Raw genomic sequence first — 20592 nt, forward strand, 5'->3', positions numbered from 1 at the left:
GCCTCCCAAGTGGCAAGGACTACAATGCCTGGCTATTGTTTTTTTGGTTGCTATAGTTATCATTGTTGATTTTAGCTGGTTGGGGCTGGGTTTGAACCTGCCAGCCTTGGTGTATATGGCTGGCACCCTACCCACTGAGCAATGGGCACCGCCCTAGAGAACAGGAAATTAAGTAGACCTCATACCCACCCTCCACCTGCTCCCGCAAGGGTAGGGCCAAGAGTGACAGAATGGGCTATGGAATCCACACAAAATACTAGCTCCCCAAAGGGCCAAAGAGGATCCTCGCTGCCCACAGCAGTCAGAAGTCTGAGCTGTCTCATGGGCTTGACTATACCCACTCAGGGACAAGTACATATGTATGTATGTGTTTATTTGAGACAGAGTTTCAGTTTGTCACCCTCGGCATCATAGCTCACAGCAACCTCAAACTCTTGGGCTCAGCGATTCTCTAGCCTGTCTTCCTAAGTAGCTGGGACTACAGGCACCTGCCACAACGCCCAGATGTTTTTGTTTGTTTAGCAGGCCCAGCTGGGTTCGAACCCATCAGCCCTGGAGCATGTAGCTGGCACCCTGACCACTGAGCTATGGGCACCCAGCCAGGGACAAGTATTTAGAAGGATTCTTCCTTACATCAAAGAGGTAGCCTCAGAATGACCACTTAGCCCAACTTTCACTTTGTATGGGCATATAGACAGCTGAATTTTCCAAGAATCTAGACTATTTAGATTATTTGTCACTGATTTCTATAAAGAGACACAAGAAGTTTTTATGAAAGTGGTGGTATTCAGATTTTACCTTGAAGGACTTTCCTAGAAAAAATGTCTTTTTAAAAAGTACCATAGAATTAGTGGGTAACTTTCTAACATGTGTTGCCAGCTGAGGTGAAGCGTCAAAGCTAGATTTCCTAGGAACAAACACCAAAAAAAACTGCCTTTATAGCTGTATATCTAGTCAATGACTTTGGGTTTAACCCCAGAAAGGGCTGGAGTAATAAAACCTAAAAAGCTGGAAACAAAGACACATACACTTCCGGGTGTGGTTTTTTATTTTCACAAAAAGACAACAATGTCTTCCCACATACAAGTATTTACAAAACCCAACTGATTCACCAATCTAGAACCTGGGTTTTTTTCCACTTCTCAACATAGTTGGGAACATGGAAACATTAATAGCCACACAATTCCCCGAGATGGAATTTATCCATCAAACAGTGCAGATTACCTAAAAGTGCACTTACCTGCACAACTCAGTCTAAGAACCTTGGAAAACAAATCTCATGGCCAAGGTTTCATTACTCTATTTGGTTTCACTCCATGCAAACCTGAACGAGTGTGCTGCTACACTAAACTGAAATCTGGTTCTCACTTTACAATTAAAAAGGTTCTCAACACTTTAGCAACTATACAGAATATGAAGGTTTATTTCAAAAAAGATTACATTTTTTTAAACCAGGATACACAGATGCACTTAATGTAACAGTACCTTCTGCAAAAATAGGTTACATAATACTCAGAAATGCAAGGAACAATCTTATTTTCTAAAAATTAGACAGCAGACTTTTTAAGCTTAAACAGCCTTCAAAATGGAGGCTGGAATTGCTTGGTGGTAAGAAGCAAGTCTAGAGCCGGACACCACAGAGCTAAGGCTGCAAATTAAACCACTACCACGCAGCCGCACACTACTCCTTAAATTCACACCGCATTCAACAAAACGGGCTCAATTCCAATCTTTTCAAATGTGTCTTGGTGCTGCAAGAAAAAAAGTTGAATGATACACAAAACTATTAAAAGTTACAACAAAACTATTTAAACATCTTTTCCAAAATTGAGAAAAGCAATCATGTTAAATTTTAAAAAAGAAAAAAAAAAAAAACAGTCTGACAGAACTCTTAAGCAAGTCAGAGGTCCTCTTCATAAGTAGTCAAGTAAGTTTACAGATTTCAATAAATTATCTTAAAACTGTGGCAGAAAGCTCATTTTCAGAATCGTCGTGGAGGTCCACTCTTAAATGGCTTAAATCCAGAGCCACTTCCTCTTGGCATGGAATTGCCACTGATTTGTACAATTCTATTAATTGGGGATGCATTACTAGAAAAAATTTAAAAGAAGAAAATGTTAGAGAAGAACAATCACAGAAAATATAAAACACTTACCATTTGCCAGGCACTATTCCTGGTGCTTTATATATATTAAATCATTTACTCTTTCAACAGTCCTGTGAAATAGGTATCATTTGTCAGTCCCAACTTTACTGATGAACTGAGGTATGGAGGTTGAGTAACTTGTCCAACCAAGGCCACAGAGCTAATAAATGGTGAAACAAGATTTGAGCTTGACCAATCTCACTTTAAAGCCTCCTTCTTCACAAGCAACTTGAAGACATCTGCATGGACTGCAGCAGTAGACCTCGAGGTGTGGACACCAGATCAGCAAAAGCAACGGCACCAACTAAGAGTCTGGTAGAAATGCAAACTCTTGCCCTCCACCTCAGACCAGAAGTCCTAGGGTGAGGATCTGACTGCGCTGCATGCTACAGCCTGACAGCCTGAACCACTGCAAGTCATGCAAGAAATATTTTCTGAAATTGTTACTTATATAATGAATCAGAGCAGATACCAGAGATGCAGAAAAAACAGACCAACCCCAAAAAATCCTGTAAGAAAAACTAAGAAATAAAAATCAGTGGTGAAGGGCTGGGTGAGGTGGCTCATGCCTGTAATCCTAGCAGAGGTGGGTGGATTACCTGAGTTCACAGGTTTCAGACCAGCCTGAGCAAGAGGGAGACCGTGTCTCTAAAAATAGCTGGGCATTGTGGAAGGTGCCTGTAGTCCCAGCTACTATGGAGGCTGAGGCAAATGAATTGCTTACGCCTAAGTGTTGGAGGCTGCCATGAGCTGTGATGCCATGGCACGCTTCTGAGGGACACAAAGTGAGACTCTGTCTCAAAAAATAAATAAATAAAATAAAATAAAATAAAAAGGGAGTGGTGCTTGTGGCTCAGTGAGTAGGGGGGCAGCCCCATATACCTGGAGTGGCGGATTTGAACCCGGCCCAGACCAAACTGCAACAACAACAACAAAAAATAGCCGGGCGTTGTGGCGAGTGCCTATAGTCCCAGCTACTCAGGAGGCTGAAGCAAGAGAATCGCCTAAGCCCAAGAGCTGGAGGGTACTGTGAGCTGTGATGCCACAGCACTCTACCAAGGGTGACAAAGTGAAACTCTGTCACTCAGAAAAAAAAAAAAAAATCAATGAAGTGGTTTCGGTAGAAGAAAACTAGATTATAAAAATGTTTCGATGCTAAGGTGAGAAACCAGGGGTTAGAGACTGTGCCCTAGAGAAGCTGCTTGTGGTTTCTGAGCAAATAAAATAGTATAATAAAATGCGTGTTCCCATTCTTCTTAGTAAAGTATCACAAGAATGGAGGAGCACGAATCCAATGTACTCAATACTAAGATGAAGCCAGTAGATGAGCTAATACACACCCAAGTAAGAGAAAAACTCAAACAAATTCAAGGTAGGGGGTGAGGAAAGAGGGAACAGGACAAGGGGAGGAGAGACGCAGAGAGAGGAGAATGGTGTGCTGCCACTTAATGTGCGCAATGTTACGATGTATGGCACCTCTTGGGTGTGGGACACAATTATAAGAACTCTACCTAACAAATGCAAATAATGTAACCTATTTCTTTGTAGCCTCACATTAACCTGAAACAAACAAAACAAACAAATAAAAAACGGGTTTTCCGACAGTTAAATTTAGAAATACTATGAACAGTGGAGCAAGAAAAGACTAACTTGGGAAGATCAGATAACTGCCTAAATGTTGAGGAATGGATAGCTACTAGAAACATTAAAAAAAAAAAAAAATGGGGCTGGGCGCTGCAGCTCCTCACACTCTGGGAAGCTGAAGCAGAAGGATCATTTGAACTCAGGAGTTGAAGACCAGCCTGAGCAAGAGCAAGACCCTGTCTCTACTAGAAATAGAAAAATTAGCTGGGTGTCATGGTGGGCTCTTAGAGTCCCAGCTACTCAGGAGACTGAGACAAGAGGATCACTTGAGCCCAGAAGTTTGAGGCTGCAGTGAGCTATGACGACACCATGGCACTCTTAGTTGGGTAATGGAGTGAGACTGTGTCTTAAAAAAAATTAAAAAAACAAACAAAAGCTAGAACCACACTTAGACATTTATGTTAGGAAAAAAGATAAAGATGAGGCCCCTGTTTTCCAGTTGTGGGGAGTGAGATGGCTGGTGGAATGGCAAAGTAAGAGAGGATGGTGGCAACAAACGGAACACAAGGGCCTGGGCGGTGGCTCACGCCTCTAATCCTAGCACTCTGGGAGGCCAAGGCGGGAGGATCACTTGAGCTCAGGAGTTCAAGACCAGCTTGAGCAAAAGTGAACCCCGTCTCTACTAAAAATAAAAAATCGTAGGCAAGAATTTGAGGTATTGCTGCGAGCCATGATGCCACAGTATTCTACTTAGGACGACAGCTTCAGACTGTCTCAAAAAAAAAAAAAAAAAAAAAAAAAAGAAACATGAAAGTCTGAAAAGGGGAGGAAAGAGTTGGTTGTGACCTTGAATTCATGCAAATGGCAACACAGAGCTGAAAAGAATAATCTAAAGCTCAGCCATGGGAAGGAGCCAGCAAAGGCGATCACAAAGACAGACAGTAAATGATGATGCCTTTAAAAAGGAGACAGCTTCAAAGTAAAGAAAAAGCAATAGCATGAAGCCGTGCTTAACCACCAAGGAGACTGAGAACTAAGAACTAAGAAATAAAGGAAATCTATATTTATCAGGACAAAAGTCATTGGTGACCTTTAAAAACCAGACAGAATGAGTGATAAGGCTACACAGGCACAAGTAAAACACTGTTTGGTGGTAGCAATGACCAAGAGAATAGCAGTGACAGGTCACTGAGCCAAGCCAGTATCTGAGAGATGGGCCTGGCAAGGAAAGAAGGACGTGGAGTCTGAAGACGTGGCCGGTGAAGGGCCACACTGGACGCTGGTGTGAAGAGAAAAACAGCTCACCTCTTAGCATATGAACAGGCTGTGACATAAATGTCCAAAAGTTTTCTAAGAGTTATTTGGAAAAAAAAATTTTTTTTTTGAGACAGAGTCTCAAGCTATTGCCCTGGGTAGAGTGCCGTGGAATCACAGTTCATAGCAATCTCAAACTCTTGGGCTTAAGCAATTTTTCTAAGAGTTATTTTAAAAGGGAGCAAACAACATACTTTGAATATCTTCCTTTTAAGAATTTTAGGAGTTCTAGGAGTGAATAATGATGGTTCCAACATGAGGTTACCATACCTATATCCTGGATCAACTGGCCAGATGCCAATAGATTAATTTACAAATCAGGAATATGAACTAACAAATTACTATCAATTGCCCCGCATACAATCTCTTGGAGATTTTGAGTTAATACAGGTAATGTTCAGGCAGAGGTTGGGTTTTTACTAGTCACAATCCAATCTCTCAGAAACTGTAATGACCTTTAAAGAAAAGGATAAATGTTTGGTTGTGTATTGACAAATAAATAAATAAATAAATAAAAAGAAACAAAGAAAAAGAAATTAGGGTGCTCCCACTTAATGGGCACAATGTAAGGATAGACGGCATACCTTTTGGGTGTGGGACACAACTACAGCACAACTACAAGAGGGACTCTACCTAACAAATGCAAATATTGTAACCTACTTGTTTATACCCTCACATTAACCTGCAGGTTAAAAGTAAAAAGCCATGGGTGGCACCTGTGGCTCAAGGAGTAGGACGCCGGTGCAAACCCAGCTCCAGCCAAAAACTGCAAAAAAAAAAAAAAAAAAAAAAAAAAAAAAGCCGTAACTGATTAGTTGTTTACCTTGAATGTTGGGTGATCAAGCCTGCTCCTGCTCGGCCATCACCCATTCGTCTTGCTTCATGATAACTAGGCCCTTGAGAAGGAGGACCATGCCACTCTTTCCTTGGTCCACTTGTGTCTCGTCCATGGCGTTCAACCACGTGTCGTTCTTCAGGATAGTGCTACAGGAATAGCATATTAAATGAATAGTCATGACATCCCCGGTGTCATCATGCCAATACAATTATACTGCTGTGCTTTTAATGTTAGAAGCATATTAATAAAGCTGCCCGAGAAGATAAAAGGATGAATAATACAACCGTATATAAAAAGAGTTTTTATCTATCTTGTAGTGAGAAGCCACTCAGGCTTCAGGGTAGGGTATGAGGGAAATGATTTCGTACTGTAATTCTTATTTTGGTACCTCTAGCACCCAAGCACCTTTTGACCTTCAAATATTTCAAATGCTTAGACCTAGATGTCAGTAAGAAGGCACAGCCAGTGCTCAAAACCTTATGGCAAAGCAGCGTAGGGCATATAATCAACCTGTCACTGTCAGGACAACATGCAAATGCACACAGAAACAGGGGCTGTTATCCTTTTATACACATTAACTGGTGCTATGGCTCTTAATAGGTGCCACATCCATGACTATAAAAAATGGAGTGATGGAGGGCACTTGTGGCTCAGTGGGTAGGCCGCTGGCCCCATATACTGAGGGTGGCAGGTTCGAACCCAGCTCCAGCCAAACTGCAACAAAAAAACAGCTGGTGTTGTGGCGGGTGCTTGGGAGGCTGAGGGAAGAGAATCGCCTAAGACCAGGAGTTGGAGGTTGCTATGAGTTGTGACACCACAGCACTCTACCAAGGGCTATAAAGTGAGACTACTGTCTCTTAAAAAAAAAAAAATGGAGTGAACATACAGAAACAATAGTCATGGAATTAAGGATCCAAGTGGAGAAGAGTCCAGAGTTGTGATACTTAGCCTATAGAAATAAAGCTGAAGGGACCTCACAGAAGGGCTTAAATATTGGCAGAACAACTTACAGATTAACACTGAGAAAAAGAGAATTTTCAAGGCAGGATATAGGATCTCCTCAAGTACACCTTTTCCAAACAAATATCTGAACGCAGGAGACAAATCTATGAGACTTCCTTAAGTTTTACTTTTTAAACAAGGCAGAAGGCTTGGTGCCTGTGGCTCAAGCGGCTAAGGCACCAGCCATGTACACCTGAGCTGGCAGGTTCGAATCCAGCCTAGGCCAAACAATGATGGCTGCAACCAAAAAGTAGCCAGGCGTTGTGGCGGGCGCCTGTAGTCCCAGCTACTTGGGAGGCAGAGGCAGGAGAATTGCTTGAGCCCAGGAGTTGGAGCTTGCTGTGAGCTATGATGCCACAGCACTCTATCCAGGGTGACAGCAAGAGGCTCTGTCTCAAAATAAATAAATAAATAAACAAGGCAGAATATCTCAATTATATACTTAGTTTAAAAATTGTGTTCTGTCCATAAACTTAAAGATAAAATCAGAACTTATCAAACATTTCTATTTCTTAGAAATATTAAAATTTATGTAGCCAGCCAGGCGTGGTACCTCATGCCTATAATCCCAGCACTTGGGAGGCAGAGGTGGGTGGATTGTCTGAGCTCAAGGGTTCGAGACCAGCCTGAGCCAGACCAAGACCTTGCCTCTAGAAAAGAGTCAGGTGTTGTGGCAGGTGCCTGTAGTCCCAGCTACTCAGGAGGCTGAGGCAAGGGAATTGCTTGAGCCCAAGAGTTTGAGGTTACTAGGAGCTATGTCGCCACGGCACTCACTGAGGGCAACAAAGTGAGATTCTGTCAATAAATAAATAAAACTTATATAACCATCAGGCCCAAATCTGTTTTATAAATGTTCTGGAAAGAAATGAAGAGTATATAGCAATATGCAATATTAGCTGGAATGCCAAGAGATTAAAAAATATTCTGGTCAAAAACACTGTTATGAAACACAGTCTGTATTCAAATGCAAACCAAAGAACCACTGTACAACAGAGACACACATAATTAAAAATTCACTTTGGTACGTAATTTACAAACGTATATTTTATCTGTGCTTACTGTCAATCCACATTACTAGCTTTTCACCAGTACAATGATTTTAAATTAGGCAAAAGGTTTTTGCTTATCTGACTTACTAGGAGATAAAGATCACTTTCCTTTGTCCAGCTCATTAACTTATAAAATATTTAAGGCATTATATAAAGTGTCACAAGATAAAAAGCATTTAAAAAATATAAATCATTCCACTCACCTACCTTTAGGAGAAGACAAAAAAACAAAAGTTTTACTTCAATTCTACACTTTATGTTACTTATTGAACTAGAAATATATTTTTAAAAAAGGGCAGGGGTGGTCAGCACCTGTAGCTCAGTGGCTAGGGTGCCAGCCACATACACTGGAGCTGGCAGGTTCAAACCCAGCCCAGGCCTGCTAAACAACGACAATTACAACAACAACAAACAGCCGGGTATTTGTGGAGGACACCTATAGTCCCAGCTTCTTGGGAAGCTGAGGAAAGAGAATCACTTAAGCCCAAGAGTTTGAGGTTGCTGTGAGTTGTGATCCCATAGCACTCTATGGAGCAAAAAAAAAAAAAAAAAAAGGAAAAAGTGAAATGGAGACAGAGGGGCCAAAGATTTCTGATCCAGTTAGAAAGCCTCAATTTCATAAAAAGATACAAAACCAAAGTTATCATTAAGAAGTCTCATTTATAAAATATTACAATTCTTAAATTCCAGGTTTGATTAAAGTAAAATAAAATATTTTCAGGCTAGCATCCTACCTCTTTGAATTACTAATGTTCAACTACTGATAGTATCATATGAAAAAAAATTAAGATCTTTTAAAGAAGCTAGTCTCCCAGTCATTCCAATGTAATTTAGGCCACATCAAAATTATACTGTTACCTACAAAGTAGCTCTTAAGTTCTCCAAGTCTCTTTCTAAAGATTTACTCAGCATTTACCTGTGTTCCACTAGCTCGGTCTGTGATGACTCCTCTGTCTCCCTCTCTGCTTCCATAGCCGGACGCATTACTGCGACTCCCAGGGGGAGCACCTCTCACACTGTGTCCTGAGACTTCTCTCCCAGATCGTTCTGGCCTTTCAATTCTGCTAAACAAAACACAAAAACATACATGATCAAAACTTGCGTAGCAGTCTTTTTTGTTTTACCCAAATGCATGATACTCTACTAGGAAAGCACCAATACCTCGTTTCCCGTTTGTCAGTGGACATGCCTCCTTCACTCTTCCAGGCAGTTGGTCTAGAAGGGTTAGGCCCTGCTTCCCGAGGATGTCGAGGGTGAGCAATATCAGGCCTGTCATGAATGATCACTGCCCTCCTTTCATCTCGCTCCCCACGTACGTCCCGCCTGTCTGATTCTCTAAGTTCATTTCTTGGTGGCGGGGGATCATTTCTTCTGGAGTCACTGAAATTTTTCGGATACCTTTCAAAACTCTGATCTTCTCGGCGTGTAGTAGGTCGTGCCTTTTTTCCTTCACTTTGACCAACAAAGCGTTCCCTCCTATTGATTAGAAACAGAGAACACAGGTCCAAAGAAGTACTTACTTGACCTTACTTCTTAACTATTTTTGCATAGACTATACCAGCGGTTCTAAACCCGTGGGTTGTGACCCTTTTGGACTGTATTAAAGGTTCGCGGCTTTAGGAAGATTGAGAATCACTGGACTATACTGATGACACCTGTAAAATGAAACTCAGGCAAAGCCACCAAAAAAAAGCTATGTTATTGATTATAATGATTCATTTTCTTTTAAACTGGGCTAAATGCTTGGCATGAAGGGTTGCTTTTTCCGAATGCAGGAGAAATGACATCAAATACTCAAGCCACTACCTACTTGAGGGTGTTTTACTATTCTTAATAGATAAGGCACATCCCAAGTGAACAATGCTCCCAGTTTTTTGTTTTTTTTTTTTCTGCAGTTTTTGGCCAGGGCCAGGTTTGAACCCACCACCTCTGGTATATGGGGGCGCCGCCTACTCCCACTCAGTTTTAAAGTTAAAAAGGTAAAGCAAACTTAAACTTGTTATGGTGGCCTATTTAATTCTGAATATAAAATTGCCATTAATAACACACACATATAATTTTGTTGAGAATATTCCGTTCTAACCTGTACTTCTTCACTTTTTCTTAGCCAAAGAAGCTAACCTGTACTTCTTAATTAAGATTTTGCAACATTATCTGCCATGTGAGTTGTCTTTAACTCATGCTGTTTTGAGCCTGGGGCCTCCTGAAGCATACAGAACTGCTGGAAGTTCCACAGCAGGGGAAGGTGGGAAGGTCCATAGCATGCCTGTGCACCATGAAACCTCTGCTTGTTTTCTCTGTCAATTTGCATGTCTCTCCCACCTCTTATCACTCTGCTCCAGTCAGCCCGTCCATGCAGGCCACGTGTGCCACACATGCTGGACTGTGTTCTCCCATTACCATTACTTCTCACTTAACGTTTCCCCTTGAATGTCTGCCTAGTAGATCTTTGAACAAAACTGATGGGAGCATGCTGTAAGGGACATTGTTGCACATACCTAGGGGGTATGATTCAGAGGTCCCAGGACAACCCAAGGACCACTTTAGACACAATACTTACAGAATGAAGAAAGACTCAATTCTCAGAAACAAATTCAGTAAGTATGTCACAGGATACATACAATTTATGTGGCATGCAGTGTAAAAATTGATTCTAGTGCTGCATGAGTTGCATATAACACACAGAAAATCAACAAAATTTTCATTAAATTAGAAACGATCATTTTTGTCTTCGAATTTTTTTTTTTGTAGAGACAGAGTCTCACTGTACCGCCCTCAGGTAGAGTGCCGTGGTGTCACACGGCTCACAGCAACCTCTAACTCTTGGGCTTACGCGATTCTCCTGCCTTAGCCTCCCGAGAAGCTGGGACTACAGGCGCCCGCCACAACGCCCGGCTATTTTTTTGTTGCAGTTTGGCTGGGGCTGGGTTTGAACCCGCCACCCTCGGCATATGGGGCCGGCGCCCTACTCACTGAGCCACAGGCACCGCCATCTTCTAAGTTTTTATTGTTTTTGTAATTAAATATGGTGGCCCCAAGGCAACAATTATTTTTCTAGTATAGCAGTCACTGTGTTAATAGAATTAGAATTATCACTAGCAAGGTTCATACACTAAACATAACAATTTTCAACATACTATCTACCTTTCGAAAGATGAAGACTGTACTGCTGAACTTTCAGGAAACCTGCCTCTCTCTCGGTGATCAAAGTCATTAAATCTATTCTGTTGGCGGGAGTAGTCAGATCCATGGCTGAATCGTGCATCTGTATCTAGAGACAACTTTTTATTCTCGCTCCAGTAAGGATCATCTCGCCTTGAAGAGAAATATTTGCTCATTTATATAAATTAGTTTTACAATAATCAAACAATACTTACTTGGAGTCATACATACCACGTTAGAACTGTGAACACAAGAGGGCTAATAAACTCAAGACATGACACATTCGGTTAGGAATATAAGCTAGCAAAGAATTGATTATTAAATTAAGTAAAGTCATATTGTGTTAGAGGAATTTAACAAGAGAGAAAAGCAGGGTGGCGCCTGTGGCTCAGTCGGTAAGGCGCCAGCCCCATATACCGAGGGTGACGGGTTCAAATCCGGCCCCGGCCAAAATGCAACCAAAAAATAGCCGGGCGTTGTGGTGGGCGCCTGTAGTCCCAGCTACTCGGGAGGCTGAGGCAAGAGAATCGCTTAAGCCCAGGAGTTGGAGGTTGCTGTGAGCTGTGTGAGGCCACGGCACTCTACCGAGGGCCATAAAGTGAGACTCTGTCTCTACAAAAAATAAATAAATAAATAAGTAAGTAAATAAAAGAGAGAGAAAAGCAGTTTAAAAGCCGCCTATTTCAAAATTATTACATGGGAAAAACAGTAAGATAAAATAATCAAAACTAGGGCGGTGCCTGTGGCTCAGTGAGGAGGGCGCCAGCCCCATATGCCGAGGGTGACGGGTTCAAACCCAGCCCCGGCCAAACTGCAACAACAACAACAAAAAATAGCCGGGCGTTGTGGCAGGCACCTGTAGTCCCAGCTACTTGGGAGGCGGAGGCAAGAGAATTGCGTAAGCCCAAGAGTTAGAGGTCGCTGTGAGCCATGTGACACCACGGCACTCTACCAAGGGCGGTACAGTGAGACTCTCTCTCTACAAAAAAAAAATATATATATAAAAAAATAATCAAAACTATTTTATTAACAATTCTAATCACTAGTCTACAACCTTGTTAGTTACCCTCAACTTTGGAAAAGGTCAGAGAGCAAAGTTGTAAGCACAAATCATTTATTCCATTTATTTTTCCACAAAAATCAATTCAATCTCATAAATCAAACGGATATACAGGGTGGACATAAAATTTGTGTGTAATTTAAATAGCAAACTACTTTAAATTACACACAAATTTTATGTCCACCCTGTATTTATATTTTGTTTGTTTGTTTTTTCTTGCAGTTTTTGGCCGGGACTGGGTTTGCACCCACCACTTCCAGCATATGGGGCCGACATCCTAACCCTTTGAGCCACAGGCGCCACCCTATATTTTTAAATTTATTAAGCAGCATGAATGCAAACAACAGAATGTAGATTTTAGTCCTCTCAAGTTTATGGCTTCCATTTTAGCACTATCTGTACTAATCTATAAGAACTTTCAACATGGTTCTGAGTTTGAGAACTATCACTGGAGCCCACTATGACAATGTATTTCCAGTCCCAATGAGAAACATTTGATATTAGAAAAGGGAAGAGGGAAAGAAGGGTAGACTGTTCCTACTTAACAATGCACCGGTCCACACCAGTACTGTATTCCGCCCCCTTCTCCCCGTTCATCATGCATGACCTTTGATCCCAGTGACTAGAGCCTAGACTTTCTACTTCTCCATCTTAGCCTGAAGGGAAAAAGATATCAAGTGTAACCATGAAGGAAGAAAGTAAGCACCTACCTATGATCTACATCACGTGGGCGTTTCAAAGAATTCCTTTTTTCTTGCTCATAACGAAGCTGCTGCTGTTGCCTTCTGAGTTCCTCTCGCTCTCGAGCAATCCGTTCAGCTTCCTTACGACGTTCCTTCAGACAACACAGAAGGAAGAACCAACCAATGCAAAATGAAAACAGAAGTTCAGTACATATGCAACCTTGTTTTAATCCTGCTACTAAGAAACTTCATAGGCCAGCACCAGGCAAAACATACACCTGGGACAAATAAATAAATTTGATTTCAATAATCTAAGCTATGGCTATTGTTCTACAACATTAGAATAACAAGGATTGAGTGGTGAAAGGTGTCAAGTGTTTGGAAGGTTAGTTTTAGTTTAATTATTTGACTAAAACAAAAACACCTAATGGGAACTAGAAATAAAGTTCTTAATATGTATGGAGACTAAGTGTCTTAGAAATGCTGAGTTGCAATTCTGCAGAGAGGCATTATTTCCTTCCAGCCTTGAGAAATCATTCCCACTAAAATACATAAGGAAATCGAAGCCTGGGATAGTGACAGAGCCTGGATTACAACTACTCTGGACTCATAGTCCTATGCTCAGACTACTAGGCTGCCATGATATTCCAGAGCTAGAGCTATTACCAATTATCTAGAACAAAGTCACTACTAAATGTATTTTAAAGTAGTATCTAATTCATTGTTACCTTTCAGGGATACTTAAATGATCATTAACTAAACTCATTCTAAAGTAGCTTTACAACAAGTAAAGCAAAATTTAGGGCAAAAACCACAGTGTTTGAAAAAGGTGAGTTATTTAAGATGAAAAGATTTTCTGACTGCACCTGTTCAATACGAATGCGTTCCCTTTCCAAGCGTTCGCGTTCCATTCTCTCTCTCTCTAGTTTTTGCCTTTCAATTTCTAGGCGCTCTCTCTCTCTCTGTAAGCGTTCCCGTTCTTCCCGTTCACGAATTATTCTAATGCGTTCTCGCTCTCGACGCTCTCTTTCTGCAATCTCTCTTCGTCTAACAAAAATCAGTATTTAGAAAACTTAAATTATGCTAGCACTGTGTGAAAGAAAATAGTTTTTGAATTTTTCCTTCAGGTTGGCAATTTTAAAGTTCAACTCAATCTAAGTATTTTAATGTAATTGGAAATAGAACTCAAAATAACAACTTTAAACAGATACCAGTAGTCACTTAGAAGACTGTCAACTGAGCACTGAATTTTATAGAGTAATTGCCTTTTAGATGATTCCTGTTTAAATAAAAATACTATAATAATAGCCCACTGACATTTTGAAAGTAGATATTTTGTATATATGAATTTATAAAACTATAACTTCTATCAATTGTTTTTGACAGAAAACCTTCCAGTGTCCTTATTACATATTTTACCTCCTTAAACAAGATATATAGTTTATTTTGATGCCCTGGGACCATAATCATGAACATCAGTTATAGCAAATGCTACATATAAAAAAAAAAAAAAATGATGCCCTCAAAGGCTCTTTTGGGATGTTTACTGGACCATAATATATGGCTCCAGGTAACATGCTTTTCCAAGTCACAGGGATGCTGAACTGTGTCACTATGTTAGACTTTTGGTAGTGTTTCTTCTTTCTTCTTTTTGAGACAAAGTCTCACTTCATTGCCTAGGCCAAGAGTGCCATGGCATCAGCCCAGCTCATAGCAACTTCAGACTCCTGGGTTCAAGTGATCCTTTTGCCTCAGCCTCCTGAGTAGCTGGAACTAGAGGTGCCTGCCACAACATCTGGCTAATTTTTCCTATTTTTAGTTGAGATGGGATAGGGCTCTTGCTCAGGCTGGTCTCAAACTCTTGAGCTCAGGCAATCTAACTGCCTCAGCCTCCCAGAGTGCTGGAACTACAGGCCTGAGCCACCACACCCCGTCTTAGTAGTGTTTGTCATTTTCTTACTCTAACGTAGTGTACTTTTCCCCCTCTTATCAGCACGTTTTGCTCTAACGACCCAATGGTTCTCAATGGGCCAGTACTACTCCTATGGAAACAGAGGAATTATTTCTAATTATCACAATGATTATGGGGCTGATGCTATACCACTCAGTGGGTAGAGACCAAGTAATCAAAATATCTTATGATGCATGAAATCATCAGGATAGTCCTACATGATGAAAACTATCCAATACTCCTCAAACTTTTCAGATGCTACAATGGTTATTCATGTTATTAAAAACAAAACACGTTAAAAAAAAATACCTGGCTCAAAACTTAACTCCATTTCTAAGAAATGCTAGGTTTGTTGTTTGTTTGCTATGGGTATGAATTTATATTTCCAATAATGCATTCCATGTAAATAGAGAGACTATACTTTTTTGAGAACTTTACAAAGAGTTGTTCATGTCAGAAATCATGTCACATTGTCAACACCACTCCTGGCATCTGACTCACCAATACAACATACCAGTATCAGTCTGTATTTGTAGTTGTCACATTTTCAGTGATTCTAAACAGGGATATAAACATGGGGCTACTTCATTAAGTCTTCTAGAGTCATGCCTAAACATTCACATCTGGAATATGTATTTCATTATAAATTAAGTCATTATATCAATTTTGGGAAAATTATTTGTATGAGTAAGCTTGTTATATGTCAATTTCATTTCAGGAGGGTAAAGATGGCACAGCAACATTTTTTATATAAAAAACAAGTTAGCCAGACAGGTTTGAGAATTGCTGCTCTAGCTGCCCCATTCCAACTCTCCTCCTAATCCGCTGTCAACTAAATAATTGGGAAGCTAAGCACATTGGAATTAAAAAGGGGGAAATGGGTTTTGAGTGCTGCAAAGATTATTTCTTTTTAGTAATGTTGTATGGTAATCATTGTACAGTATTATCTAAGATGCTACAAGTATCTCTAGTAATTCCTAATACTCTTATAAATAAACTGGTAAGGTTCCATGATAAGTGAATCTCTGAACAAGACAAGTTAACATTTGAAAAAATCTACCATAAAACACATTCACAAGAATATTTTAAGTGGCATTCAAAAATTGATATACAAAAGTAAACAGGTGCTCGTGATGAACTGCTGAGTTATTGCCACTAAAAATCGAAAAATCTTGGTTTTATTTATGTTTTCAGTTTGTTTTAAAGAGAATGCCTGCTTTAAGAAAGACTATGAATATCATAAGACTCAGAGGGCAAATCTTTCTTTACTTGGGCACTAATCCAAATAACCATCAATTTTTGCTAAATTTGTTGTTAAAATTTCAACACAGTATTTGAACACTGCAGCTTACTTTTAAACTATCTCATCTCAAGATCAAGTTTTCCTTAAAGTCTTTGTTTTTAAATGGCAGCAGTTGTGGAGTAGAGGAAAGAGCATTGGACTTGGGAGTCAGAAGGCTTGGGTCTGAGTCCTGACTCTGCCACTCATTAGCCATGTACCACGGGAAGAGTCATTTAGCCTCTCTGGGCCTCCATTTTTCAACTACATAATGGGCACAATTAGCTTTAAAGAATTGTTGAGCTGGAGGTAACAGACAGAAAAGCACTTTGTAATTTACAAAGTAAATCATGAGATTTACTCAAATATCATGAGATGCTACTGTGTTTTTTTATGTGGCAAACAGTTTTCTGTGGAAGTACAATTTCCAGAAATCTGGCTTATGTCAATGTTAAAGATGCACCTATATTTAAAAACAGGTATAGAACAGACTCCTTTCATACCTCCGAAGTTCCATTGCTCGTCGTAGTCTTTCAAAACGAACTAAATGTTCTCTCAATCTTTGTTCCTTCATCTTTTCAAAAGGTAAGATCTCTTTCCTTCTGTAGTCTTTGTCCCATTTTTTGTCTAAGCTAGCTCTCTCCTTTTCCTTGCTTCGTCCATGAATCTATACGAAAAAAATATAAGAGGACTAGAAGTTAAAGTACTTTTGAGTTTTATTTTTAAGTGCAGCCTATCATTTAAGTTCAAATGACTAGTAGCAGTTCCCTTTCCGCAGGTTTTCCAACATAGAAGCAAAAATGTTCAGAGAAAACCAGAATGAACTTCTTTTATAAACAGATGAAAGAGTACAGTTAGTATTCCTCCCAGAGACTTACTTTCTCATATCTTCCTCTTCTCGATGGCCTACAATGATCTCCTTTAGTTTGGTCTAAAATTACCATATGCCCTGGGCTCTTTGAACCTAAGAAAATAAAATTCAGATAAACATTTTTCACTGAAAAAGAAAATATATATGTAAAAATGTTGAATTCTTATACAGCCACATATTCACAAACCAATCCATGAAATAAAAACCCTACTTACTCTATAAGAACTTAAATACAAAGAGTTACAGTTCAGTCTGCTAACATAAATATTTTTCATGATACCAAAACTATACTCAGTACTATAAATCAATGACCATTTTAAGTCAGATCCAGACTTAAAGTAAAGGAGCTCAGCTGGAAGAACACAGCTGTTTCCCAAGAATAGAAAAGGAGAAGACAGTTTTTCCTACTAGCCTTCCTTTTCTACCACAGTTGACACCTAACAATAACATTTAAATATTTACCGAGATAATAATTTTAAGTTTTCCCTCCCACTGTAAAAATTAAATAGTAAGATGCATTAGAAAGGCATTAGAGAGAAAGATCCATAGCATACTTATTCTCTTCTTTTCTTCACTTCTTTTTAATGAGTCTGAAGTTTGGCCACTTGCTCCATTATCATTTGTCTCATCTTTACTTTCCATTTTCTTAGTATCCTTGCTTTCCTTTTTTTCAGATTTCTCCGACAACCTTTTCTCTTCTTTTTTGACAGAGGCTTGTGTCCTGACCATACCAACCCACAGAAGAAATTATAATGAGTACTCCATAATCTACCAATAAATATCTATCTGCTTATCAAATTAATAAGTAGAATCCTTACTTGCTACTTCTATCACTTATGTTTTTTTTATCTCCAGAACTTCGTGAACTACTTTTTTCATCATTTTCTTTCTTCATTTCTTTCTTAGAAGGATCACCTTTTACCTGAAAGGTGAAAACCACAAAAAAATTACATGCTTTTTTATGATTATAAAAGGTATCTTGATGGCAAAAAATTTAGAAAATTATAAAGAAAGTAAAAAACAAGTACATAAACATAAAAATCATTGCTAATCCACTCTCTGCTAGTGTTAATATCTTTAAGTTGAGAATTACTAGCCATCAAAGAAACCTCACATTGATAAAGTTAGGTGAGCTTACTTTTTCAACAGAAATCAGCTGTCCATGTAGCTCAGTGCGATGAAGATGAGCGATACATCTGGACACCTCTGTGCTGGAAGACATAGTTACAATGCCATAGCACTTTGCCCCAGGACTTCGAGCATTTGTAACTACTTTTGCACTTAGAACCTATAAAATGAGATTACACTTTAGAAGTTTTACAACTATACACATTTCTAAATAGATGAAACTTCAAAACTAAGATGTCTAATTCAGAATGTTATTTTGTTCTTGTGATTATCATTTACCTCACCCAGGACTACTTTGTAAATATTCAGGGGAACAAGTGTCAAAAAGCAATTTAACATCCTTAAAAAATATACAATGTATGCATATGTATTATTTACTTATTTTCTCTTCTCAAATATACAGCTGAAACACACTACTCACACCAGTGAAGTATTAGTACAATTAACAAAAGCAAATAAATTGGATATCCATCCCTGTCATAGCCTCACCCTCAATCTCCTAGAGGAAAAAATCAGTTTCTAAATATTTTAAAAATAAGTGTTAACAGTTTTCCTATAATAAACTACTTTACATTTCAAAAACTAGTAAAGAACCAGTCACATGTAAAAATACCACCGTAAAAATATACCATGTGCTTTTAAAATTTATAGCAAAATAAAAGTAACACATAATTTCAATTCTGTAAGATGGATAGTTGAGAGAGACAAGGCAGGGATGGATGAGTGAGAAGAAAAGTGAAATAGAACAACCTAGTGCTGAACAAAGAAGAACACAGACAATGCCAGGAATGGGTAAAACGGGAATTTATGAGGATTTAAAGTGTGGGTGTCTGGAATCCATCAGCTTTTATCTCAAGTCTAAAAAAGGCTGACTTGCCCCATCGCAATTTAATTTTTGAGACTAAGGTCTTGTTATCAAGTGAATGGTACCCTTAAATAGTTTAAATCTTAAGAAATACCACGTCTTTACCAATACATTATTAAAAGCAGAATGAAAAATAGCCAATCATGGGACTATAATTCTGTGTTCTATATAAGAGACCTATAACAATCTTCTTTATGTTTGGGCAATTTACTAGTTTAAAAAAAAAAACCCTCCTAAAATCAACAAGACAGATTTTTGTGACATTCATTAAGGCCTATTTACCAATATTAATTCAAAAAGTATCTGAAAACCTATGATGTGCACAAAAATACAGTAAATAAGGTTCCTGCCTTCTCAGACCTTATGCTGAAGTCAGTTGAATATATATGAAAAACTATAACAGATGTAAAAGTATTGAGTGCCCTAAGGGATACATTTCAATTGCAGTTCAATGCAATAGCTATTAACTAAATATTCTTTGACTACTTCCCTTTGTCTCACCTTAACTACAAGAGAAATGCTTCCTAAATAACTAACCATAGGCTTGGTGCCCGTAGCTCAGTGGCTCAGTGGCCACACACACTGGGGCTGGCAAGTTCAAACTTGGCCCAGGCCTGCTAAACAACAATGACAACTACAACAACAACAACAACAACAACAAAAACAGCCGGGCGTTGTGGCAGGTGCCTGTAGTCCCAGCACTTGGGAAGCTGAGGCAAGAGAATTGCTTAGGCCCAAGAGCTGGAGGTTGCTGTGAGCTGTGACACCACAGCACTCTACTGAGGTGACATAGTGAGACTCTGTCACACACAAAAAGAGAACTAACCATAGTAAAGCTTTTCTTAACATCCTGTACTTTTTCTTCATAGCACTTACAACAACTTCTTATTAAGTTTATATATATATTTCTTACCAGTTTTACATTTTTCTCCATCAGTGGACTGCAATCACTATAATGACAGGGATTATATCTGGTTTTTTTCTCCCCAATCCCAGTGCTCATTTAGTCTAACTACATTTCTGAGAAGACCAAATCAGCTAGACTGCATGTTAGATGCTAAAAAATCATGATGAATTAAAACTTAGTTCAAGCTTTAGAATAAGAAGATCTCCAGGGCTCAGAGTGAGATTAAAAGATGAAAGCCCCATGTAACCCCTAACCCTAATCTACCATACCACAGAACTCACTAATTATGTCTGCAACAGGTCTAAGAGATGTAAGAAATTAGAAGATTTTTACATAATACTAATCCAATACAATCCCTGTTTTAAATGTAGACACTAAAAAGATGGATAAAAAGAATGTACCTTTCCATATTTGCCAAAGAGGTTCTTCAAATCAGCAGCTTTGGTATTAGATGAAAGTCCACTAACCCAGATATTTCTAGTTGAGCTTCCACTGCTACCACTAGTACTACTTGTACTTCCTAGAATAGATTTAATATCAGACGTTTACATTTCTTAATCATATTTTTTGCATAATTATAAGGGCCATGTTATTTTAAAACTATAAAATCTTTTCATTTAATTTTGATAGTATGACCTTATCCAAAATCCTATGAATTTGCTATTCTTAAAATTAAACATCATATAACTAGAGAGAAAACAAATATGAATTATTTGTACACTTCCTACCATTTTGAGTTTTAAGTCAAAGAAG

At 39.0% G+C, this 20592-nt stretch overlaps 1 protein-coding gene across 7 annotated transcripts in view; it reads right to left on the reverse strand.

Moving 5' to 3' along the window:
* Nucleotides 1–1030: 1030 nt before the first annotated feature.
* SLTM (SAFB like transcription modulator) overlaps nt 1031–20592 on the reverse strand; it is a 52395-nt gene continuing 32833 nt past the window's right edge. For 5 of the 7 annotated variants that reach the window (XM_053594013.1, XM_053594011.1, XM_053594017.1 and 2 more), the window contains 13 exons: nt 20241–20359; nt 18078–18227; nt 17758–17861; nt 17494–17660; nt 16947–17032; nt 16572–16735; nt 13705–13885; nt 12866–12990; nt 11078–11248; nt 9095–9409; nt 8850–8997; nt 5868–6028; nt 1031–2090 (listed from right to left, as the gene is read on the reverse strand). In XM_053594013.1, the coding sequence (XP_053449988.1) occupies nt 1982–2090; nt 5868–6028; nt 8850–8997; nt 9095–9409; nt 11078–11248; nt 12866–12990; nt 13705–13885; nt 16572–16735; nt 16947–17032; nt 17494–17660; nt 17758–17861; nt 18078–18227; nt 20241–20359 (2000 nt within the window). In that variant the 3' untranslated portion in view covers nt 1031–1981. The remainder of the gene's footprint in view (nt 2091–5867; nt 6029–8849; nt 8998–9094; nt 9410–11077; nt 11249–12865; nt 12991–13704; nt 13886–16571; nt 16736–16946; nt 17033–17493; nt 17661–17757; nt 17862–18077; nt 18228–20240; nt 20360–20592) is intronic. The other 2 variants (XM_053594012.1, XM_053594014.1) reach the window with 1 other exon arrangement.

This window comes from Nycticebus coucang, chromosome 6, assembly GCF_027406575.1.
Source record: "Nycticebus coucang isolate mNycCou1 chromosome 6, mNycCou1.pri, whole genome shotgun sequence".
NCBI lineage: Eukaryota > Metazoa > Chordata > Mammalia > Primates > Lorisidae > Nycticebus > Nycticebus coucang.